This window comes from Phodopus roborovskii, unplaced genomic scaffold (assembly GCF_943737965.1).
Source record: "Phodopus roborovskii unplaced genomic scaffold, PHOROB, whole genome shotgun sequence".
Taxonomy (NCBI): domain Eukaryota; kingdom Metazoa; phylum Chordata; class Mammalia; order Rodentia; family Cricetidae; genus Phodopus; species Phodopus roborovskii.
In genome coordinates, this window is record NW_026126409.1 from 32960894 (window position 1) to 32988250 (window position 27357).

A 27357-nucleotide genomic window follows, 5' to 3' on the forward strand; every position below is an offset into this window, starting at 1 on the left:
TTATGAAATTGTTTTATAGTAACTACTGAAGTTTAATATAATTCTGAGTGATAATGACAAGGATAGAATTTTATATTATTTGTAAGATGTTCAAGTTGCATTTTCATAGTATTTTACTCTCAATTTTTATTGCTTCTGCTTTTGATTCTTTCTTATTTTCATCTATTATAAATACACCATCTCCAGATGCATATATACATGCACATGTGCACTGCATGTACAGCTGTTTTCTTTTTTAATGTTTATCTGAGATGGAATCTTGTGCACCATTTGGCGTTAAGTGGGTTATTTAGCTAAGGGTGATCTCCAACTCCTGATTTTCTTCCTCTACCTTCTCAGCACTGAGATCACACACATGTATTAGTTAGTGTGTGTGTGTGTGTGTGTGTGTGTGTGTGTGTGTGTGTGTGTGTGTATAGTTCCATGTAGAAAATACATGAACATGCCTGCTCAAATGTTGGCTGAACAAGGAACAAATGAGGTTTCAACCCTATAAAAAGAATTCTAGGTAACTGAGGAAAGCTGGGAGCAGTAACAGTGGCCTTATTCAAGGAATAGCACACCAATTGGTTGTTCAGTGCCAAATGGTAAGTCTGAAAATATACATACAGGCAGCATTATATACACTGGGCTGTTATATACACTGGGTTGTTCTTAGGGACACTTAAGTATATACATATACATGTATTAATAACATAACAGTTAGTGAAAGAGAGGGCAATTGATTTGAAAGATAAAGGGAGAAAGGTATAGATGCTTAGAGGGAAGAACTTTAAGGGATAATTTCAATTAAATTATGATCTCAAAATATAATTACAAGAGTATTTGCTAGTGTAATAAGGTTCTGTTTGCTTGCTTGTTTTGTAGTGCTGGGTTGAACCCAGGATCTTATGTCTGCTATGCCATCCCTCTACCACTGAGCTAGAATTTCAGACCAATATACCTCATCTGGAAAATAACTTCATCAAGAGTGATGTTTCTGTTGGTCTTTTATTTTTGAGATTGTAATATTTTCCCCTTATTTTCTCCCTACAAACCCTCCCTGGTCTCCTTCAAACTCATTACAATTAATGAAAAAAGAGGTCATCATGAATTTGAAGAATCATTCTTTACAAGGAAAATACCAACCATGCTGGTATTGTTTAAATATTGATAAACATAGTTTTCACATAAGGATTCCAAGTCTTAAATATTTTATGCTATATATGGGTAGTGAAGTTTTAGTCAAGTACTTAGTTTTTAATGAAAAGTAACAACTGGAATTACTCAGCAAAAATACAATTACAAAACAAATGCTTGTTTTTCATTTTTTTGTTAACTTTTCTTTTGTTCTTAATATCTCTTTCAGGAGAAACAATCAATCCAGATCTTAGCCAGCATTAACCAGTTGGTTGTTTCTACTCTGTCAATCCATGGACTATATAGTCCCTTCAGTCTAAAGTTTTTTCCATCTGACCTAGAAGGAATCTTTACTAACAACTGTCCTAAAGAATATTTCTCTTGGCAATCAGTCTTATTGTATACTGACTATTGTGCAGCCATGGTTTTATTGATAGTTAGTGCATGCCACAGCTCAAACAGAAGTAAAAGACAATGCATGTTGAGTGTTATGATTATTGTAAGTCTACACTGTTACCCTATTAAGAAATCATGCTGAAAATATTTTCAAATTTTAATTTTAATTACTGGTACAATAAAACTTGTGTATATCTTCTAGAAATGGCAAAATAAATTATCTAAAAATTCTACATCATAAGATATCCATATAAATAACATTAATAATATTTGATGATAAGGAATATTAGATTATTCATAAAATTCACACATACAGGTATTTACATTTCTAATTTATGTTCTGGTCAGCTTAATTTTATAATTGGTGTATTCTAACAAGGCAATATATGGTATTTATAATATAAAAACACCTTCATAGTCTAGATCCATTGGAAAATATTCCCCTTTTGCTGGGAGTCTGGTAAAGTTACCAATTAAATCTATAGAGACCTTTAATTATATTAACAGAGGAGTTGATATCGGTAGGTGAAGCAGAAAACAAGTTCTGTTCCTCTGCTTTCTGAGTTGCTCAAAGAAACAGAATCTGGATGGATTTAGTTCTAGAGTCAACCATGCAGTTGTCCTCTGAAATACTTACCTCGTGTTGCTTCACCGTAGATTCGTTGACTTTGCAGTTCAGTGTTTCTGAATGGAGCTGGACATCAAGCAGTGTAGTATTGAGACTCATCAAGGACTTGGAAATCTCATCTAGTGAATTCCCATGCTCCTGGACTGATCCAATCAAGGAACTTAACTGCTGCAGAACATCATTAAGTCTTTGGTCAGTTATCATACTAAAATTCTGGAAGCGTTGTGCATCTATGAGGTTGTCCTTTGAGTCTGCCATGCTTTGGATTCTCTCCTCCATGTCTTTCATGTGTTCCACAACAGCTGTAAGTCTCATCTCAGCATTAGTGGTGTTTTCTTTTCCAACCAAACTTTGAGATGTATCACTTGTGTTAGTTGAAGCAACTAAGCAGTTCTTCATTTCCCAATTGATAAACTGAGCTGAATATTTAAATAAAAATAAACCAAGTCACAGCCAATATATCATTTTATACTCATCAATTTAAAAATGCATTGTTTTATTAGGATATTTTCACCTGTTGCAAAATATTTAATCATAGCAGAAAATTTGAAAACAAATTTATCAGATATATTGTTAATATAAACATCTGTTTGCATATTTATAATTATTATATTAATTAGTTAGTGATATAAATGTTCTGTATATAGCTCAGCTTGACCTTGAAACTGTTATACAGCCAAGGCTAATGTCAAACTCATGATCCTCCTGCTGTAGCCTCCCAAGTCCTAAAAATCACAGTATCTAGAAACTGCCTCTTAATTTAGCATCATAATAAACATTTTTAAGATTTTTACTTAATAATTTCCCAAAAACAATTTGGTAAGCATATTCTATACTAGGTTATATCTGCCAGGTTTGCTTAGAAATTCCTTGAATTAAGTTTGCTTCTGTTTTCAGTAACACATTTAATATTTGAAAAGCAGTCTTGTGATGAATCATATCTGCAAGAGTAATTATTCTATTCAATGGAATTGTGGACCATAATACATTGCTGATTCATCCAAATGGGCATATGTTCTCTAAATGAGCTACTTATCCTTTCAAAATGGTATGGAATATTTTTCATAATTTATAAAATAAAGAAAAATGAATGGAAATAAAAACATTGTCATTAAAGATAAAAATTTCACACACTGTAATTATAGAAAAAGTAAATATTGAAGTATGTTTTACCACTAATTCATAATGATAGAAGATAGTTAAGGGAAAATCAACAAATTACAAGGAACCACGTGAATATTTTTTCTGCATATTTCTTTTATGTTCTTATAAGTTTGTGGCATAACATTTTCCACATACATCATAGAGCAGCAAAAGTATATTTTCATATAGTCAATGTATTTAAATGTACATCTGAACCTGTTGAATTTAGTGCAACCAGTGTTACAGAGTTTTTGAAAATTAAACTAGTCAATAGAAAAATCTATGTAGTATTATCACCAACTTTGTGTTTACACAGAACCAACGTTTTGATTTTGGAAACCAGATCCATGCCTTACTTGCTATTCTGATTGCTGCTCTTGATTAAATTTCTTCAATCAACTTAAAAGTTCTATCAGGTTCAACAGTGGTTGAGATCGAGTAGAATTAATATGTAAAACTTATCACTGGTAGCTGACATCCATAAAAATTCTACTTAGTTACAACGTGGTAATTGCCGGGCACGCATATACTAGTACTAGCCTTTAGATCCAGATCACAGCAATGACTTAACTGCGGCGGTCTTAATGAGAATGGATTCTGAACACTCACATGTTAGAGATTTGAATTCCACAGTTGGTATAACTGTTTAAGAAGGATTACGAAGTGTGATCTTGTAGAAGAGATATATCACTAGATACCAGATTTGAAGTTTCTAAGGGTGTGGGCCATTCTAGTCATCTCTTTCTTCCTCATGGTTGTGTCTCAAGATACCAGCTTTCAGAACCACGCCTGCCTTCCTCCTCCTGAGCGCTTTGCCATGACAGCCATGGGCTCTAATTCTCTGTTATAGTAACTGCAAGCCCCAAGTTAATGCTATCTTTTATAAGCGACTTGGTCATGGTGTCTTATCACAGCAATAGAAAATTTAGACAGTAACTATCCAAGCAAATTAAATAGATAAATAAAAACCTTAAAGTACAGATTACTTCCTTGTAATACAGATGTATAAAAAATGCCGCAAGGACACCGCCAGTGGTCATACCAAAGTAGACAGGGATAAGTGTTGTTCTTTTTTAATTGCTGCTACCTTTTAAGCTACGGCTATATCCTATTCAGCAATTGCCACTCTGCTACTATCGGCAGCTAGTAGGCCACCAGAACTGAAGCTTCAGGGAATTGTTCACCCAGGCATTGACTCTTTAAAGCTACTAAGGAAACTTACTTAAATCTCTGTCCCACTAAAGAATTCAAGATTCAAAGGTTGAAGTAAAATCCTCTTTCCCGGAGAGGCTGAATAGCAAGCAGCTCAACTCCTCCGGCTCCCAAGAAGTTCTTGCTTGTTCTGGACCCTTATTATGAACCCTTCTCCACCTGGCTCCTCCCTACAACTTCCTGTCAGTTGGTTGCTGATCCAGCATCTTGACCGCAGGTGAATTTTATTTAATCTAACACATCTTTGCATCATTAAACAAATGTTCCAGTGCAGAAACAACGGCAACACACCTTAAAATAATATTCTACAACAGAAACGCCCACAAGGCCTCATCCTGACACAAAAGTATAGGCAGTTAAAAAAAAAAAAAAAAAAAAAAAAAAGCTGGGAGTAGGAGAGGTGATCCTTCTCAAGGAAGAACACACCAATTGTTTGTCTAGTGTCAAAACAATCAGTGCTGAAGCCATATATACAAGTAACAATATACAGACTAGGCAGGCTGTATTTTAGAAACATACATGCATGCACATATATTCATATGCACGTCATAACAATAGTGAAAAGAGGCCACTAATCTTTAGGAGAGTGCGGAGTGGTTTATGTGAGGGTTTGGAGGAAGAAAAGGTAAGGAAGGATTGTTGTTAAATGTAAAATTAGGTTATAATCTCAAAAATAAAATTAAAGGAGAATGTCAGAGTTTATACTTTCAAAAGAATACTTTTCAGTTATTTCTGGAGAGAAGGCATTCTTCAATGTAGCTGTTTTACACAGACGTCAAACTTTTATGGCATATATAAATACCTATGGAGCTGGTGATATTTGATTCTACATATTTGGTTTACTCTTTTGTGTTGGTAATATCGTTCCCTACCCAAAATTTATATTATCTTAAAAAGTAATCTCTATTTCAGTTGCAATTTATCCACTTCCATTCTAAAACATATCTTTCTGCCCTGCTCCAGTCTTATAGTGTTATTTTTCTATCAGGAATACTTTACCTTCTTTAAGAAAGATGTCATATAAAGTTGGCCATGAAAACTGAAATCCAGATGCAGATAGGGAGGACAAGACCAGAAACTCACAGAGACAGCTGACCCGAACAAGGAGGAGCTAATGGACGCCCAGACTGATAGCTGGGAATCCAGCATTGGACCAACTCAGAACCCCGGAACATGGGTCTCAGTTAGAAGGCCTGGGCAGCTTAAGGGACCTCTGAGAGTGAAACCAGGATGTATCCCTCGTGCACAAAAGGACTTTGGGATCACATTCTCCACAGAGGGATACTCCCCTAACCTAGAGGCAGAGGGAGGGCCTAGTCTCTACTCCAAATGACTTGACAGATTTTGTGGACCTCTCCTGGAAGGCATCACCCTCTCTGTGGAGTGGAGGGGTGGGATGGGAGGGTGGTCCAGGGGCATGGGAAGGAGGCAGAGAAGGAGGGAGGAAGTGAGGGAGAGGGAACTGGGATTGATATGTAAAATAAGAAGTAAAAAAAAGTGGGCCATTAAAATAATAAACAACTTTTCACATATGAGATACTTTAAACTTGAATAGTTTTATGTTTACCAACACAACTATCAATGTGTTGTAGCAATGCTTTCACCATTCTATAATTGTAGTCTTTTGAGATCATGTCTGTATATGCAATACATTTTAACTCTTCTTTAAAAGACTTTGTGATTTGGTACTAAGAATGATACATGCATTACGTTACCTATTATTGGTACATGATAATTGCTATGAGTTCTGCTCAAAATCTGGTAAATGTGGTACTGGTATTAATTTATAAGATTGGAACATTCTATTTCCTATCTGTCTTAATGGATTCCTACTATAATTTTAAGAGACAGAAAATGACAGATCAATTACTATCTACTCCAGAGCAAATGTTTGATTGGTGATATTTCATAATGACCCAAGATCTTTGAACTTGGTTACAGCCATGGATACTTTTCAGACTTCTGTCTCCCTTGATTGGACCAATCAGAGACTACAGTCTTTTAGGCTCTGTAGACCATGGTTTACATAAAAAGATGGAATTTACTCAAATTCTACCTGATGTATATTTGATGAAAGGGCACTTCATTCAAGTTTGTATTTTACACTGCATATAAGCATGTATACATGAACAATATGTAGATAATCTTGTTTGTTGTCTACATTACTAGAAAGTTCAGTTCTCTTTATTCAATAACTGCCATTTGTTTGCTGTTTGCTTTGGTTGTGTTTTTAATGGCTAAAACAGGAGCTGTTTTTTGGTTTTTTGCTTGTTTGTGGGTTTTTCTGTAGAAATAGTCTCTTGGATAACATGACAATTCTATTGTCATGGTTTTTTTCTAGACAATGATGTTTTATTATATAATAACCAAATTATAGTGGGAGCCAGTAGAGGAGAGGTTAGGACACAAAAGTCATAGATGGGAACACATGCTCCATTACCAAGGAGTTTCAGTTTTCTGGTGTGTATAATGAGGATAATTATAGTATCTGCTGATAGGATAATTGTAAAGATATATTAAGATATTACATTTAAAGTTTAGAGCCCAGTGCTTGGGCATAGTAAATTTTGGAAAATGATAAAATGATAGTTACTTTTACAATTGTTGTTGACTTCCTTAGCTTTTCTTTCTGAGTAGAATATTGAATCTGTTTTGAGATACTCTCTCAGATTACCCCATACAAAGGAAGTTTGGTTTTGCATTTAGGACTATTTTCTTGGGTAGATTAGCATGCACATTCAAATGAACTTTTCCTAGGCTTTTCTGTTGGAGGTGCATGTAGCAAATATATTAGAGAGGATCATAAAGAAAAGGACAATGATTAGACCAATGAATTTGAATGTCAGTTAAAATACAACACATCTGATCTCAGGAGGTAGCTCAGTTGGTAGACTGTTTTCCTAGCATGCAGGTTGTCCTGAGTTCAATTCCAGCACCACATAAACTAAATGTGTTGATGTTCCTAATCTCAGTACTCAGAGGTAGAGGCAGAAGGATCTGTATTCAAGGTCTTTCTTAGGTACAAAGCAAGTTAGAAGAGCCAGCCTGGGATTAAAATCATTTAAAAATGTTATCCCAGTTCAAGCAGACTTCTTAGAGAAATATGCATGGGAAAATATCACATGGAACCAAAATAATAAATCCTATTTTTTAAAATCCTAATAGATGTTGTCGTGATATTGTTAAGATATGTTTAAATAATAGCACATGAAATATATGAATTAGATAGAGTAATTTTTCCAAAAGGTGATATTATCATCTACTTTCTGCATTTGATGTATAAAACTTTCTGAAAAGCAGGCATGCTTTTCTGGGATAGACATTGTCAGTATAAACAACTACACTTGTTTGCATATTGACAAATATTTCCCAAACAGAATACTAGATTCTCTTAACGTACTTTAGAAGATGCTGGAGATACAATAATAAAACCATGGTTAACTTCATTCTCTATGGGGAGCATTTTTATTATATGACTGGAATTTCAGGAGTGTTGTTTTCCTACATTAGAAGTGTTCAGAACTATAGAGTATAATATACTTTTGAGATAGTCTAAATCTTACCAGCCCACTTTCTTTTAAAAAATTACCAAGTTAATATAAAATTTCAATTACATTTACATGTAACAGCAATGAGCAATTGTTTTGTAAAATAAAAATTCATTAGCATTTGCAAAAGCAAGAAGAGAATCCAATCTCAACTGTGTCTACAAGTACATGTACAAGAGTTATGTAAAACTTTGAAAGAATAACAATGATCTAAATAAATGAAGATATGCCCAATGCATTATGCTATGGTTGCTTAAAGTTTACAGGCATGCATACATGCACACAGTCACAGAGAAGTTAAATGCAATTTTTCCACTTAGTAATATAATACTCCTTCCTGCTCATTATGCCTAGCACTGTAAACTTATCCCAGAGAATGTACTACAGCCATTTCCCTACTCCAGTAAAATTTCTAACTGCATTCTAAATACTAACCTATGCCCATAGGTAAGTGAACCTCATCACTGCTCATCAGAGAAGTTATCTGCAACCCAGTGGATTGAGATTATTACAAAAAAATTCACAACTAACCAAAATGTAGAGAACAACTTATACTGGTATACCTATCCCTAATTGGTGCATCTAAAACACAGCCTGTACATCTGAGGTTCATAGAACATCACAGAAGAGGTGACACAAAGACTGAGACCAGGAGGATCAGGTTGTCAGCCAAGAGATTGTTTTCTTCTTTGCATGACATGGATCTGCACCAATGAAATGTTAAGGGCATGATCACCTAAACAAAACCCGAAAAATGACACCACCAGTTGGCATTTCAGTATAGATGGAGGAAATCTCATAAGGACTTAATCCTCGATGAAGAGCTAGCTATTGGCAATTAATGACTTCTGGTAAAGACTCAATCATCTGTAGGAATGAGTGCCCTGATACATTATCCAATCACAAGAGTCTAGGTCAGATCGAAATAAATATACATTTGAGCAACACTAAATGAACTCACAGGGCATATATATACATACACACATCGTACATACATACATACAAACATATATTCACAGTTATGTATATTTATAATTATTATATATTCATGATTTTATATATACATATATACCAATAATAAAGAGTATTAGATAACAATATTTGAGAAGGACTCAGGGGACAAGCGAAGAAGTAGAGGGAGCAGAAAGAGAGAACAGAACAAATGTAAATCTAGCCCACTTTTGTTATGTCAATATGTTTATTTTACTCCTATATTTCAGTTGTAAAATTAAAAGAGCTTGTTTCTACTTACACCACAGAATCTATTTTAATTGCATTTGTTGAAATTAAGAATGCTATATATATGAAGCTTCATTATGAATCTATCATACAAAAACCACTATAGCTCTGCTTTTACAATGAGCAGATGAACAAAGTTTCAAAATCCTGGGATACTGTACCTGCTACTATCCCAATGAGCGGTATGAGAACGGCAAACACAAGAAGGTAGAGGGCAACTAGAGCATTTTTGAAGGACTTCAGCTTCTCCTGATATGAAGACCCATTTTTAGGATCTAAAACAAAGCAAAAGAAAACAGAACAAAATCCCAGCCCATTATTGAAAGCCTTAATTTAAGTCTCGGTACCTGGTGCTGGGTATAAGGTTCAGCAGGTAAAGTACTTGCTGCAGAAAAAAGAAAGCATGGTTGTATATGATTTCCTATTTGTATATCTCACATGATTGGATTGTAACGTACAATTATTTTAAATGGGACAAAAAGTAATTTACATTTTGACCAAACTTTGGAATGCACCAATGAAACCCATCCTCTGGATATATCAGGATGTAATAACTATATTTGTCTATATTTATATGAAAAAGGAATTCCTATAAAGGTATGTTGACTGCAGTAGGGCTATGAGGATACAGAGGGAAAAGGGTAGATTATTAATGTACTTTGTGTGTGTGTGTGTACTTGCATATTTGACTGTGTGTGTTCATTTGGGTTTCTGTGGAGGTTCATGGTCAGTGCTTAGATACTTTCCTCTTTGATGCTTTTCACTCTTCTCTTTTGAGACAGGGTCTCTCATGGAACCTGAATTGCACTGGTAAATTGAATAGACTGGCTGACCGAGGTGCTTCGGGGATCTTCCTGTATTTGTCTCCCCAGGACTGTGTTTAGAAGAGAGTTCTGCCTCTGCCACCCTCAGCTTTTTATATAGGTTCTGAAGATTCAAATTCAAGTAGGCAACTCCCAAGTTTCTTTCCTGACATAGTTTCATATAGCCCAGGCTAGCATTGTACTCGCTATGCACCTGGAAATGGCCTTTAACTCATGGTTCTCCTGCCTCTACCTCCTAAGTGCTGGAGTTATGGATTTGTACTGCTTCATTCAGTTCTGTTCAATTCGATTCTGTGAGACATGAAAAAGGAAAGAAATGAACATTTTAAAAAAGTAGAGTCAAGAAAAGTAGAGAATGAAAATTAAAGTAACAACCTATTATTAAAAAACAAGTTGGAATTGTCTGTATTTCAGGCTAACTGAATGGGAATCTTGTTTGTACACTCTTATGTGCCTGGTGCATATGGAGGTCAAGGGTCAGATACCCCTGGAACTGGAGCTGCAGATGATTCTGGGCTGACATGTGTAGGCTAGGAACCAAAGCCAGGTCTGCTGAAGTAGCAAGGGCTCTAAGATACTGAGCACTCTGTCCTTTCCACTTTATTTTTGAGACAAAGTCTCTCACTGAACCTGGAAATCATCAATTATATTGGACTGGCTGCCCAATAAATATAGGGATATTCCTGTGCCTTTCCCACACTGGAATTACAGGTATGAACTATCACATCTTTTATCTAAGAGCTGAGATTTGAACCTGTGTGTCAACTCAAATGTTTTACATACTATTTTCTCTACCTGAAATGTCACTAACTATTCTCTTTCCACCCTTCATCACAGATATGGGCATCAAGAATTAGTAGACTGATAAGCAATTCTGTTCTTTCACCTCAAGCCTGATCAGAAGCTGCTGAGCATTGTTTCTTTTGTGTTCCTGTCACAAGCTGATTCACTGGTTATATGTAGAATGTTATCTCCCAAGAAGATATCCATAAATACTAGCTCTTGATAACAATGAAGGTGATTTTAATTGGAACTTGTTTCACTGAAGATGCACATTCATACAACAAGGACATCTGTTTAACTATATTCATAGCAGCATTATTTGTAATAGCCAGAACAGAGAAACAACCTAAATGCCCTTAACTGAAGAATGGATGGATAAAATGTGGTACATTTGTATAATGGAGTACTACTGAGTGGAAAAACACAATGGAATCTTGAAATTCACAAGGAAATGGATGGAACTAGAAAAAACCATCCTGAGTGAGGTAACCCAATCACAAAAAGACAAACATGGTATGTACTCACTCATGTGTGGATTTTAGACATAGAGGACAGTATCACCACCTATAATGCATACAACCAGAAAAGCTAGGAAACAAGAAGGACCCCAAGAGAAACATACATTGTCCCCAGGAGAAGGGGGAAGGGGCAATGTCGCCTGAGGAAATTGGGAGCAGGCAGGGGGAGGGAGAGAAGATGTTAGGAGAAAGGAGGGGAGAGGAAAAAATGAGGGAGTAGAAAAATTAAGTCAGGGGGAAGAATACAATAGTACAAGAAAAGAGATACCATAATAGAGGGAGCCATTATAGGTTTAAAGAGATATCTCACAGTAGGGAAATGTCCAGAGACCTACAAGGATGACCCCCAACTAACAAGCTAAGCAATAGTGGAGAGGCTACCTTAAATACCCTTCCCTGAAAATGAGATTGACGACTGCCTCATATGTCATCCTAGAGCATGGAGCCTTCATTCAGTAGCTGATGGAAACAGAAGCAGACACCCACAACTAAACACTGACATGAAATCCTAGAATCCATTTGCAAAGAAGGAGAAGTGATGAGCAAAGGAGTCAAGACCAGGCTGGGCAAACCCACAGAAACAGCTGACCTGAACAAGAGGGAGCTCACGAACCTCAGACTGATAGCTGGAAAACAGCATAAGACCAACCCAGACCCCCTGAATGTGGGTCTCAGTTAGGAGGCCTGGGTAGTATATGGTACCTCTGACAATGGAACAAGGATGTATCCCTAGTGCAGGGATGGACTTCAGCAACCCATTCCCCATGGAGGGATATTCCCTTAGCCTAGAGACATAGAGGAGGGCCTAGGCTCTACCCCAAATGATTTGACAGACTTTGATGATCCCTCATGGAAGTCCTCACCCTCCCTGGGGAATAGATGGGAGATGTGATGGGGGTATCTTTGGGGGGGCATGGGAGATGTGAGGGAGAGAGAACTGGGATCAATATATAAAATAAGAAAAATATTGAATAAAAATTTTTAAAGATAATAAAAAATAAAATAAAAAACAAAAAACAAAAACAAACAAACAAACAAACAAAAAAAAAAAAACCAAAGAATTGCCAAGCACTACTAGAAGCTGGGAAGAGATGTGACCTTTATATGACTTGTGTCCATTTGGACACCTTAATTTAAGACTTCTAGGGCAGAGAACTGTGATGAAACAACTAGTTCATACATTTAAGCCACCCAACCTACCACCTGTGTCACTCTGCCACTTTCCACTTACTGGGAGGAAGCAATGCAGTCATTGAGCGAGCATCAAATTTCACAGATTCTGAGTAGTTGTCCGTGTCCTCTGGTTCATCAGGGCAGAGTCTCTGTTGCTCTGTAGACTATCAAACATACAGAATATAGGAATCCCATATGAAATTGCTGAGGACAGTTTCATGCTGTTGCGAACTAAATTATAATTTAGATTCAATTTTAGCAAGCAAAATGTATAATGAAATACACATACTATATAAAGCACTATATTAACCTTTCTCATAACTTTTCATTGAAGTATAAAAAAGTCATATTTATGGGACTGGGTTATTGCCAATAAGGTCCCTGCTAATCAAGCATGAGTACCTGAATTTGGATGCCTATAATCCCACTGCAATGCCAGAGGAGATATAGTCCTAGTGCTCAGATGTGGAGAGAGGAGGATCTCCATCCAGCACTATGACAGTCAGTCAGTGCAACCCACTGGTGAGTCTCAGCCAGAGTGAGAGAGATTCCATCTCAAAATATATGGTGCAAAGAAACAAGACAATATCCAGCATCAATCTTTGATCTCCACATATAGGTACACACATGTGCACTTTTTTCAAACACACACTCACATGCACTCAGTCATATGTTACAAATTCATGAAAAACAGATTTAAGAGTTCAGGCATTTGAGGAATCATCACTGTGTTGTTCTTTGTAGAAAGACATCCGTGTTTACAGGCACGTGGTCTTTGCATGTGAGGAGGAGTAGCCGTACTTTTCTAACTACAAAATAATCCAAGCAGTGGAAAATAACTAGCTGAACAGAAAATAAATGATTTCCCTTAGAACAAATAGTTATATATGCTTGGGACAAATATTTCCTGTGAGTTTCTGCACTGAATTTATTAAGCTTCCTTGCCAAAGTATCGGTTTGTCTGTTTAGAAAGATAAAGTCATTAGACTTAAATGCACAGGAAAAGGTAACTTTTTTTTCTTTCCCTTCCAACTGGCCCTCTCTCCTTCCTTTCCTCCTCTTCTTCCTCTTTTCTCTCTCTCCCCAACTCTTCACAATTTCTTTATACTTTTGCATTATGCAACATAAATCTGTCCTTGTGTCATTCAAATTCAATCAATAGTCTACTGAGCAATGTATGCCTTTATCTCTAGTGACAGGTATAAATGTCTTGAGAAGGAACTAAACAGGCCACCATACAAAACTTCCTGATATTTGAGAGGGGAGGGTCAATAATTTGCAATTGTAGATCAGAAGGTACTAAGTCATAGTTGAGAGAAGCAAAGAGTCTGGTGACTACATATGACAGTATTGCACTGTATTTTTAAAAACAGCAAAAGGAACCTTGAAAGTTTTCACCAGAAGGAGATATATGCCACATTAAAATACCACATACTACACACACACACACACACTCACACACACACACAAACACACAAACACACACACACATACATACACACACACACACACACACACACACACACTTTTAAATTTATAAATTTAAATATGAGCATGATTAGCTCAGTGGTGAAACACTTACCAAGCATGTACCAAGTTCCATACTTACTTCCAGGTATACAAAATTACTTATTTAGGGTTCCTATTGCTGCAATTAAACACCATGACCAAAAAAGCAAATTGAGGAGGAAAGGGTTTATTTGGCATACACACCCACATTGGTATTCATCACCAAAGGAAGCCAAGACAGGAGCTCAAATAGGGCAGGATTCTAGAGACAGGAGCTGGTGCAGAGGGGTGCTGTTTATGGATTTGCTCTCTCCAGCTTGCTTAGCCTGCATTCTTAGGGAACCTAAGACCACCAGCCCAAGGATGGCACCACCACAACGAATGGGTCCTCCCCCATCAATCACTAATCAAGAAAATACCTTACAGCCAGATCTCTTTCTCTATTTTTATTTTATTTTAAATATTTTATTCATTTTATATACCAATCACAGTTCCCCTCCCTTCTCTCCTCCCACTCCTCCCCTGCTGCCACCTCCTTGCCGCCACCCCCCCCCCCCGCCCCCAACCTCTCCTCAGAGAGGGTAAGGCCTCCCACAGGGAGTAAACTAAACCTGTCACCTCAGGATTTTATGGAAGCATTTTCTCAATTGAGGTTTCCTCCTTCCAGATAACACTAATCTGTGTGTCAGGTTGTAATAAAACCAGCTAGCACACAAAAGTAAATAAATCGAATCAAATTTAACATTTTTACATTAAAATAAGTGTATTTAGTTAAAATACAAGGTTCTTTCTCTCACTTTTGTGTTTCTTTCTTTCCTGGTGTTAGTCATTAACATTAAGGCCTCACTCAAACTCTCATGCAATAGGCTGTCTGTTATTAAACTACATTCTTGGCTTTTGAAATTATACTTGTAAATAAGTAAAATGGAATACGTGATAAAATAAAATAAAATAATTTGAGATTGCAAACAATTTTGCAATTTGATTTTGGTAGAACGATCTGCATTTTAAGAACGTTCCCTGAAAAGATAGAGTAACTGTTTTCTTGGTCACAGTTCAGGTAGGATGCCTAAAATAGGGAGAATCCAACATCTTCTAATCTTTCTTTCCCCCCACCCCCAATGCTGAGGGATGTGTTTAGCACTGCAGTTTTAACTAAACGCATAACAATAACAGGAAACAAAACTCCAGCATAGGCTGGGACCACCACTCTTTAATAAAGGCACAAGCTGCTTTGAGAGATTCATTGACTAGCAAGGATGTGACTAAATCCCTGTCAATATACTTCTAAAAATAAGGCCAAAGAGATTATTTATTTGGCTGCTCACACTAACAATCTTTGGACATTGACCATTTCTGAGAATCAATTCCCAAAAATCTTGTGTTGTTCGGTCTGAGGATTGTGATCTTTACAGGATTTGGTCACTGGGACAAGGGAATAAAGGCAGGTAAGTGTAGGACCTGACTGAATCTTCTTTTTTTTTTTTTTTTTTTTTCAGGTTAGGCAAAATTGAAAAAGGAAGAAAAAGCCCAAACCAAACAGACTTTTAGTCTTAGCTGCTGTAGAGCCTGAAGCTGAAACAGCAGTCTTAACAAGATTTCCATCACAAAAAGATAAAAATGACTGATTTCAAGCCATGGTGGCACATGCCTACAACCTTACCATTTGCCTGTACTGTAACCCTGGCACTTGGGAGGCCTGTGCCACACTGTAGGACTGTCTCACAAGACAAGCAAATAGAAGCCCTAAACAATTGAGTAAATGAATGACAACCTTGGAAAGTGATTTTGGAGGAAGGCAATTTGGACCCTCTGATCCAGGCTCTCCTTCTGGTTCCTGTCTTTTAATCTATGTGGACAATGATTTCATTCATCACGCAAAACCGATGAGCAAGTAAACAAACAAAAAAGAAAGTTCATAATGAAACAGCTCTATAATCACTTTGAAACCACATCCACAGCTCAGGTACTAAAGAATGTGATGGAAAAGCCCTTGTTTGCACAGTTACCAAAGTCTTTTGTTATGGCTATTACTGGTCCTTCTCCAAAGCAGTAAAGAAGGCTTTAGTGTGTCTTTTGAGATATCCTGAATTCATTTTCACTGACAAGCAAAGGAAACATTGTAAGTCCTCCACTCTCTTTTCCATAGAGGAATGTTTATGAACAAAGATAAAGATTTTTGTGCCTGAAAAAAAAAGTCTACATTGAAAACTATGGGCTGGCAGATCCATGTCTGTTTTTGTCCAACATTTTATCACCAGTGCTTAAGACAACCTGGAACTTTGAATATAGTTTATAATTGTTGAGTGAATAATTGTGTAAGATTTTATCTGACTTTTCATCTCATGTTTTTGTTTGCCAAACAAAGTGGATATTTGTTAAACTAGGGGACTGTAGAGGTGAGTTCTTCTGCAGACAGAAATTCTTCACAATTTTTATTTGTGATTCAGGTAGAAGTTTTACTTTGGGTTGAGTGTTTCAGTAGCATCCTTGATCCTGTATTAATGTAACAGGCTCCACAAGAACTTAGTGTTTCAGTTATCTTTTTATTTTTTAATAGCCAGCTCCTTATAGTAAATATCTTGCCATAACTTGAAAATTCATATCCCCCTTGGCACTCCACTGAAGGTTTATCTTTGCACTTAGACAGCCTGACCTTCCATCAAAATCAGGTTGCATATTCCCTAGCTTTTGCCTCAGCCTTTCCACAAGCTAGAACATTAGCATGAAGAAGATGGAGCCATACTGAAATGCTTTGGGTAAAATTGTGAGTTCATTTTCCTTTTTAAATACATTTTCTGTTGCTTTCTTTTTGATCCAGAACCAGGCTTGTCTCTTAGGGCTTAGGAACACAGACTGCCTCTGCCCTGGACCTTGTCTGAATTCCTTTGATGTTGCCAGTCTTAATTGGCCACTTGCTTTATCCACTTCCTACTGGCATTTTCAGGGACACGTATTGTGGTTAAATAAGGATCAGGATAAACAAATAGGCCGAATATATGTTTATTCAGGGAGAAATAACTTACAACCTAGACAGATGAACATCAGCAAGTTCCACCTGATGCTCTCCTCTCCACACCAGCAAGAGAGCATTCCCCAGCTCCTCCTCAGACCTCCTTCCACAGAAAGAGACAAAGTGAATATCCCACTACAGACAAGTTACCAGATTTTTGCCAAGAGGATGTGGGTTTGGGGAGTTAGTTCGGTAGGATGTTTATCTAAACTAGTTTTCACCCTCTAAACGTCGATAATTGACTTAAATCACTGAATCTGACTCTCTTGCAGTGATATTCTCAACTGCTAACATTTCTTGCAGGGGATATAAGAACAATGTCTATACCCCCTTTTAGGTCCTAGTGATAAACAAAAGCATGATTCCAGGACAGCACAGTTCATTCTAGGAAAAGACTGTACTGGACCTACTTAAAGAGCATGGCTGACAGGTTATTTATAAAAACATGGCTGACTTCAGGGAAAAAGTCTATGGATGGTGGCTTCCCCATGTTTGCATCAGTGAAGCCTCCTTTCCATACTAATTATGAGCCTTTATGCTTTAGCCCCCTCTCTGAAACCACTTGCAATTAGGCTGTAACTACATACAAAAGGCTGGAAGAGTGGCCAGATACTCTGGTAAATGTCCAGTGACTGTCCCTGCTCTCTCATTCACTCTTTGGAGAGAAAATGTTAACAGTCTACAGGATCAATGGTAACAGATTCTCACAAATTGTGCAGTTGGTCTCATGAAGATAGTAGCTGTGTGGCTGGGGTGGGGGGACAGCAACTTCCAGCACTCTCAATCCTAATTCTTGTATTTTCCCAAACACAGTATTCTCATTGACACCCACAATTTTCTGTGCATTATGAACACCACAACGACTCTGAATGTAGCTGGAATGATATTATCACTATGGGCAACATCTGTTTTCAGTGATTTCTGCTGGGGTGCCCTTAATAAACATTCATATTCTTGACAAAAACATATTCACGCGCTATAGCAGCAACAAAGATTTATCATTAGAATTGGGAGATTTCCCTCAATTTACTCCCTATAATCTTAGCCCTTTAAAGTATGATGTGGGGGTGAGAAACAGGCATATAGAGAATACTTTATAAGAAAAAAGTAAAACTTAGAAACATAAGCTTGAAAACAAGCTCGATTAGTGGGTAAGCAGAATGATCGCATACTTGCAGAAACAAACAAACCTTTGGCTATTTTCTGCTTGTTTTTCATTTTGTTTTGAGACAGTGTGTCACTAGGTGACCAGTTTGACCTTAAAAAGTAATTGTCCTCCCTTGGACTCCTAAATGCTGTGATTACAGGTGTTCTGTTGTGTCTTCCCCTATACCTTGACAGTGAGTGTGCCCGGGCCCAGCTCTTGTCCTTTGTCTCTCCCTATTTACTCCCCTGATGATCACAGTGCTTGTCTATCAGAAGCAAGGATCTGGGTTTGATCCCCAGAGCTGTATAATAAAGATAAACAACAACAAAAGAAAAACAGGAAAAAAAAAGAAAGAAAGAAAGAAAGAAAGAAAGGAAGGAAGGAAGGAAGGAAGAAAGAAAGAAAGAAAACCGACATACACGAAAAAACAAAATGTTCCTTAGGATAATTGTGCTTCATGCATCTTCTTATACTTCAAAGTAAGTTCAGATTTCACAAATGTAGAATTGAAAATTTCTGCTTTGCACTGTAAAATGTTTCATTCTGACCTTCATGAACTTAGTTAAATGACACAAAATATACCAGCAATATATCCCACTTGGCCCCCAAAGGAATTTATTATCACACTTATCAAATTATTTCAGTTGTCATCTGATTTTTACTATGAAAATTTTCTAAATGTTAGAATATACACACAAGTGAGTCCTTGTTACCACTCTGTTAATAGCTTTACAGCATTCTCGTGTGACCTTAAATGTAATTTCCAAGTTAAGAGCCAAACAACCTTGTGTCAAGTGTCTTTCCATCACCATGCATCAGTGCACTGATAAACAGTTGGGAAATCTTTTGAGCTTGTACAATCTATTAACAGAGTGTTCTCGTGAGAAGCGAAACACATCTCTGCCATATCAGCTTTTCAGAAAGGGTCAAAAGTTTATGAAAGTAGCAACAGGAAAGCCATATGAAAGAATTCCAAGGTTAGCATGAACCACAGCCTTGACTTTTTTTTTTTTTTTTTTTTTTTTCATTTTATCGTTAAACAATGTAGGGACATGAAAGCTGGGGTAGAATTCATCTTTTACCATCTGTCATTTTAATACAATGAAATGCCATTGCTCATTATATGATACTTTAGTCTTTGTGCATATGTCTGAATTTATACAGTGTATATTGCAAAGTGCTTATTGATTTGTATAACATATTTCCCTCAAAAATCATGTTTTTCTCATTTGTTTTTTTTTTTCAAATTTAAAATAGTGAACTATATGACATTTAATTAAATATGTGTATCTATTTCTATTGCCATTTCCTATAAACCCCCTTTTCTGGAACGCGTTGATTTTATTGTTATAAATAATGATGTCATAGCTACTGTGGCCTGTCAGACTTTTTTTTTTTTTTTTTTTTTTTTTTTTTTTTTTTTGATATTCTACTAGACAAAGCAAAATCTATTGTGAATATCCTGGTATCTACCATTGTTTAAAAAGATGGTATCATTTCTTCTAAGATAAAGTTTTGCACATATTAGTTATGATTTTCTTGCACTCAAATTCTTCTTAAAGTTGGGGTAAATTGCTCCATTGCAATTTTCCTTTATTCTTTTAAAATAAAAAAAAACTTTGTCTGTTTATATAACTAGCTGACCATTTGTGTCATTTTTTTTTAAATTATTGTATTAGTACAAGCATTGCTTCCATGCTGAAGAAATTAGTATATAAAGATTGGGGTTAGAAACTGAACCATATTATACCTGATGATAGTGGCAATCATTTTTATATTTTTGGTTGTGGGTCTAACCTTTAATAGCTGAGCCAGCTCTCCAGCCCAAGAGTGGCATTATTTCTTGGAAATAAAGAAAATGTCAGTGTTTGAATGTAAGACCAAAAAGTGACTGAAAAGAATGTAATGAAGACACATTCTTAAAATTCTCAAAAAATAAAAACAACAACAACAAAATAATAGAGTATTTGCAAGCATGCTAAATGGAAAGTGAATGTGCCATTCTTTTAGCTATGTGATTTTAAGGAAAGCAAGCAAATAATTTAACAGCTTTGAATTATAATTTTATATATTTAAAATATTAATATACTATTGATGTAAAGGAATACTATGAAGACTAAAACAATTTTAAGCTTGTCTAGCACACAGAAAGCTGCCAGTAAATGAATCAGCACTATTTTACAATACTGTATTACCATATGTGCTTCACTTATTTTAGCTTCAAGGGAGCTCTGTGAGCTGTATAGTCAGATTTCCTCTACTTTACATCTTAAAACACTAAAACCTAAGTGGTTAAGGTACTTATTAAATGTTATATAGCAGGAAGTGCAGATGCTAGAGTTTGAAATTAAGAAGTGTACCAATACAATGTGAACTCTCAGCTACTACCTGACACATTCATCATTTCAGCTCCGTGACTATCCTGCCACAGTTCCACATGGCCAGTGCTAACACCAGCCCAATTTCATGCCGGGTAAGTCTTACTCATCCATCAATATCACGCTAAATTGTAACATCTCCATGAAGATATTTTTTATAGTTATTTCTCGCTTTAAAGTAACAGCCTTTCCTCTTTGTATAGTCCTTATCTATAGCAATTTTATCCTCTGTAGGATGCTCAAGTTGTAGTAGTTCTTCTTGGGCATATGCTTTATATTAAGATTTTCAAAATTAAATGTATTTTCATTCTTTGTATTTCTTCCCCATATGTATTTCAAAGAAAAATATCTGCAGAAGAGACTCAGCCAAAACTCACTCCATGTGCAAGGAAAGATTAATCAGGTTAAAGCCAAAATTGTCATGTGAAAAGAAAGGAACAAACTAATATATTAAACATACTTTGAATAAAACCAATATTTTAACAAAAAAATACATAGTTATTTGCTAATCTGACCATAAAGTAGCCTGTTTCATGCATATATATTATGTATTCATTAATGAAAACCTTGGCAGGGAGTTTTAGTATTATTTTACCTCTTCAACAAAACCAAACTATTAATGGTAGAATAAGTTCCTCTAGTAACAACTAATCAGATCTCTCTCCTCCTCCTCCTCTCTCTCTGTCTCTCTTTCCCCCTCACACACTCACACATACACAGAGAAGATATACCCCATAAACACAAGTAATTTCAGAAAAAATAAATTAAACTATACCTCTTTTGTCATTGTTGGTAAAGAAGTCCGCACTGATTTATGCACTTCCCTCTCTTTACAATTGAAACCTAAAATCTTTATCGCATAGTATTTCAGCATCTGGCCCACAAGGAAAGGAAATGACACAGTTGTGTGTTGAAAATCTTTCTTTGAAATGTATTTCAATAGCTGTCTCATCAATGCACAAGTTTGCAAAATCTAAATTTGTCAGATAACTCATTCCCCTTTCTTTACAGGACATTGCAAGAAGAAAAAGAGAAGTTAAAAAATAAAAGAGCGAGAATTTTGGAGCAGGGCACAAAATCAACCCCGTTCCAGTCATTTCTGGTGTACAAGTTATATATGACTTCTCTAGACTCCATTATTCCCCATCACATCTTCTTAAAGTCATACGGTGCTGAGAGAAGAAACCATGTTTTGATTGCCAACTTGTCATTCTTTTCTCCTGGTCTTTTTAGGAAAGAGAAAAGCAAAAGCATAAAACAAAACATAAGGAAAGGCTACAGCACTAACAATGGAAACAAAGAATGCTGCTGATCCCTTCAGCTCTCTCTGTAATAGTGTTAGCAGTATCTGTTTATTACCTTGAAGCATATTGGACTGAAGGAAGATGAAGCAGCATCAGCTCAATGGAAAGAAAAACCCTTTACCATCTGGCACATGGGCAGATATTTGTACATTTTGTTGTATTCATTCACTCACATTCTATAAGTTCAATAATTATGCATTTACAAATTCAACACTGCAATATATATATATATGTGTGTGAGTGTGTGTGTGTGTGTGATCCAAACAGAAGTAATCATGCTTCATGTTTCTTCTTGTTTAAAAATGTGTTCTTCTCTCATACATCACATCCCTGCAGCGGCCTCCCCTCTCCCCAATTCTCCCAGTGCCCCTCCCAACTCCTCTCTTGCCCAGATATACTGCCTCTCCCTTCCCCTTCAGAAGAGAGAAGGTCTCATAGGCATATCAACCAAACACACATAAAAAGTTACAGCAAGAGTAGGCATAAATCCTCATATCAAGGCTGAGCAAGTCAACCCAGTAGAAAGAAAAGGGTCCTAAGAGCAGACACCCCATTCCCACTATTAGGAGTCAAACAAAACACCAAGCCAACAACTATAATATATATGCTGAGGACCTATCCCAGGTCCATGCAGACTCCCTGATTACCACTTCAATCTCTGTGAGCCCCTGTGAGCCCTGCTTAGTTGATTCAGTGGGTCATCATCATTAGAGGCTTCTTCATGCAGCTGAATGGAGCAGATGCAGAAATCCAAACATTAAGTAGACAGAGAGCTGAAATTGGAGATCTCCATCGAGTCCCTCCCCTTGGAGTTTGGAAACCCATGGAAAAGGAAGAGGAAGAATTGTAGGAACCATGCTTGACAAATGATGAATCAGATCAGTAAGCCCAAAGATACCAAATATCAGATGATGGAAGGAATTAACTTTCAGATGTGTGGTAGAAAGAACACAAGAGTAAAGCATTTGAGAAAATATAAGTAATAATGTAATAGTAATAGCGTTTATAAAAACAATATCATGAACTCATTCCTGAGGTAATATTAAGAGGCTAAAAGTAGGCAGGGGTACAGCTCAGTGGTAAAAAAAAAAACTTGTGTAGCATTAGCTAAGGAGCCCAGGTCCTATCCATAGCATCACATTTTTTTCAATTAAAAGAAAAACAGTAAAAGAAGTAATTAAAAGGAGAATGTAATTTTTATCTGTGAAGCGTTAAACAAAAAGAATCATAAATCCATCCATGCTGAACTAGCAACAAGGCTATTGTGCTATTTCATAGCCACATGGAAGAAGTTACTCATAAAAGTTTAAAGAAAGAGAAACTGCAAACTGACATAAGATCTCACTCATTTTCCTTTACTATGTTTGAATAAATCTGATTGTAGGGCATGGGGCCTATGATATCTGGAGTGTAAGAATCACATCCTACCCAGGCATGGTGATGCAGGCCTGTGAACCTAGCATTCAGGAAACTAAGAAAGGGGATGAAGGGTTCAAGGTCCACTAGGAATCTAGTAAGATCTTGTCTCAGAAAAAACAAAATAAAACAAAACAAAAGGAACAACAAAACTTTGTTAAATGCAGATAACCCAACCCAATAATATTATAAGATCTAAAAGTTACACTTAAGAAGTCACAGACTATGATACCTACTTTCCGTCTATTTTTATGAGAATTCTAAACTAGGATCAGCTACATTTCTAGTCTCTCTGCAACACTGTTTTATATAAATAGTTGTACTTCACAATGCTAACCACTTCCCCTCTTATTTCCTCATTCTCTGGTTAATCTAGTATTCATGTAAAAAAATCCTATTTCTTCTATTTATAAAATTATGCACTATCCACACATTTTGTTTGTATATAATTATGCTTATATATACATTCTATAATGTATATAGTATATTATGTTATCTATTAGATATCCCATAACATGGTGCACGAAATCTCCTTAACAGTAAACCAGGGAAGAAAGACTAAACTTAGGCTAACTGAAATTGTAGAAGCAATGAAGAATACCTATAGAGCTGTGGCTGTTGTTTCATTTAATTATAGCCACTCTGCCAAGCTTGATCAAGTGTGGTGGGTCAAGGAGATGGCTCAGAGGATGAGGGGGCTCACCCTCACACTTGACCACCTAAGTTTGACTCTCAGGATCCACATGGTGGAAGGAGAGAAAGGACTCCTTCAAACTACCTTTTGGATCTCACATGAGTACTGTGGAATGTCATCCCACCCATCTCCTCAAAACTTAAATGTTTAGGAAGAGGAAGTATGGCTTGAAGATATACTTAAGTAAAGTTTCAATATCCTTGAGTTATGAGTTATCAGAAGTGGTAGCCAAATATACTGATTTTAGACTGTGTCAAGATATATTACTTCTTAATCTTGGGTCATCGTATGTACCATAAAGGGGTGTGTGAATTCTTCATCAGAAGCATTGTGTGGAAAAATGGTATATGGCACATCTCTTCTCTGATTTAAACTACTATATTGCTTGCTTCTGCAGTTGGCAGATTGTTAGGGTGATGTGAAAGTAATCTTTACTTTCAGCTTACAAAATTCCTCTGAGAATGTCTGTGAGAGTGTTTCCAGAGAGACTTCACTGGGAAGGGAAGAGGCAACCTGACTGTGGAGAAGCCATCATTTGATGAACTGGGTGGAACATCTGGACTGACTCAAAAGAAGGATGTGTGCTAGCCACTAGCAATTCTTCCTTTCTTAGATCCTAAGAACTCAATGTTATCAGATGCTTTATGCTCCCATTGCCATGCTTTTATCCTTATGGTTGTCTTCATCTCTTCTGAAGTCACAGAGTAAATGAAACCTTCCTTGCTTTGGGGCAGCTATTTTGTCACATAAATAACAATATCACAATACAAGATTGGCTCACTTGGTTCTCTGATTAATCCTAGCCTGTTGAGGCTGGTGGACCAAGCATTTGTACTGTAACAAGGAACTTAAATATTAATTTTTAAAAGTACTAGAAAGCAAAGATAAGCAAAATGAGATAATAGAGCATGTGGCTCTTTGGAGCCCCTGAACATTCCTGGTTTTACATTTAGAAAATCCCATGACTATATGCATCAGGGGTTCTCAGAACAGATGGTTCAAAGGTTAAAAGCATGGGCTAATCTTTCAAAGGTGCCAGGTGTAGTTCTCAGTAACTATATGGCAGCATTCAACCTTATGAAACTCCAGTTTCAGTGGATCCAACATCCTCTTCTGGCCTCTGCAGGACCAGGATTACAATAGTTATACAGACAAGCATGCAGGCAAGATAGCCATACACTAAAAAAATTTTTAAAAATTCTGTTGTGTTTTTCAGACTGCAGAAGCATGAAATACCACCTAAAATCTCTGACAATGGAGAGGGTAAATGATTTATCATATCCTCCAGAAATTCTATGAAACCAAGACCCACCCTTCACTGAGGAAACCTCAACAGGGCCTTATATTATCCATATGGATGAATGTACCACTACATGACTAGCTGAGCTTAATAGAGGAAAAATATTCAAGCTATGGAGGGCATGTGAAGCTATTCTCCAAAGACAAATGGTCACACAAAGAATATAATCATAAATTATAGAATATTTCTTCTACCCCATGACTTACCAAAGCTGCAAGAGAACCAGACAATTGCAGAACAAATAGCTACTAGATCATTTTTGCTATTTATTTTTGAGATTGTAGTTTAATGACAGCACTTGCCCTTTCCTCCTGCCAAGCCCTTCCATATATCAGTCCCCTCCTTCAAATTCATGATCTATTGTCCTTTATTTTTTAATGAATGTACATGTGTGTTTTTATATGCATATGCATCTCTAAATGTAACTTAACAAGCCCATATAATATTACTTGGTATTTGTATTTAAGGTATTATTTTAAGGAAGTATATAGGAAAAGTCAAAACCAAAAGAGAAGAAAAAAAAAATGAGGGCACACTAGAAGAAGTTTTAGATTTAAAGGGCTTTATCTACAGGAAACATTAAGCACAACCCAACACCTCAATAAAGTAATATCATGCAAGTGTATCCTAAACATCACAGGTAACACAACTCTTCAAAATTTATGGAAGTACAAAATAAGCATCTACAAAATGATAGTGACTGATTTTCTTGCAAAGTCAGCTATCTACAGCAACCAACATCCACAGTTTCCCCTTTCTTTATTATTTTATCTTACTAAAAAGAATCATAAATGTAAGAAAGTGACTATGACTCCATTTGAGGGTGCTATTTTAGACATATGAATATTCATCATACTGAATTTAGGCAAGTATGGCTTCAGAATCCTAAGGAACTTTGAGAGTTGTGAAAAGTGTGCATTAAGTAAAATCTAAGCAAGCAGCACCAAGTGCTTGCCCAGAATCTGAAATCTTGGGATGTCAACCTAGGGATTTCACAAAGAGAATCAGGATCTGTAGAGATATCTCACTTTGTAAAGGATCTAAGGATCAAGGTTTGATTCCCAGCACTAACTACAAAGCAGTGAGAGCCTGCAATTCACATGCTAAAAAGGCAGAGACAGATGAATCCCTGGTGCTCACTGTCCAGTCAGTCTAGCCAACTGGGATAAATTGGTAAGATTACCTATGTTCCAAACAGAGCAGCATCAACAAAAAAGTGGAGAATGATTAAGGAATATACTGATGCAGACATCTAATTTAAATACAGATACATGCCTACCTGTGTGCACACATGTGAACACACTTACCCAGGCATACTAGTGTGCGCATGGGCATGCATACATGTGCGTGCATGCATGTACACACACACACACACACACACACACAAAGAGAGAGAGAGAGAAACAGACAGACAGACAGACAGACGACAGACAGAGAAAAAAAGAAACAGAGAGAGGAGAGAATAGGTGATCTATACCTTGAGCAAATGGATTGTGGCGGATTGAATACTACTTATTTCCATACATTTCATGCCTTCTATGTTATTTGTCTTCATTTTGAAATTTAACAGCAAGTTCATATATTCTTTAGGATTACCGGGTCAATGGCAGAGCATGTTATCAGAATGCATATTCTTTCAAGTTTTCCCCACAGAATTACCTGGGTCACTTAGACCCTCCATAAGCATACACAATGGCACAGTCTATGAATCTTTTCCCACCTTAATTTCTCCAGAAGTTATTGCTCATTGTTTTCAGGTATAGTCATTTTGTGCTTTGACTTGCCTAGAACTGGACAATAATGGTTAACTTTTCATGTCAACACATCTCTTAGAATGATTCACTGGCAAATTTTAAAGAGGAACCATGTGGAGAAATGTGATGAGAATCACAGAAAGTCTTGCTTGACACCTAAATCCTAAACTAAGAATATCAAACCTTTGCCTGGGACTAAGGCTTTGCTCCTAGGAAACCACTGCAATTCCCCGACTTTCTCCATAGAAAGTTAAGGTAT

The 27357-nt window shown here is 36.5% G+C and overlaps 1 protein-coding gene across 2 annotated transcripts in view; it reads right to left on the reverse strand.

Moving 5' to 3' along the window:
* Positions 1 to 21629, reverse strand: part of Msr1 (macrophage scavenger receptor 1) — a 66058-nt gene extending 44429 nt beyond the window's left edge. For both annotated transcript variants that reach the window (XM_051182289.1, XM_051182290.1), the window contains exons 1-4: positions 21406 to 21629; positions 12642 to 12747; positions 9447 to 9560; positions 2153 to 2562 (exon numbers count right to left, since the gene is read on the reverse strand). In XM_051182289.1, coding sequence (XP_051038246.1) covers positions 2153 to 2562; positions 9447 to 9560; positions 12642 to 12747; positions 21406 to 21582 — 807 coding nt within the window. In that variant the 5' untranslated portion in view covers positions 21583 to 21629. The remainder of the gene's footprint in view (positions 1 to 2152; positions 2563 to 9446; positions 9561 to 12641; positions 12748 to 21405) is intronic.
* Positions 21630 to 27357: the final 5728 nt, after the last annotated feature.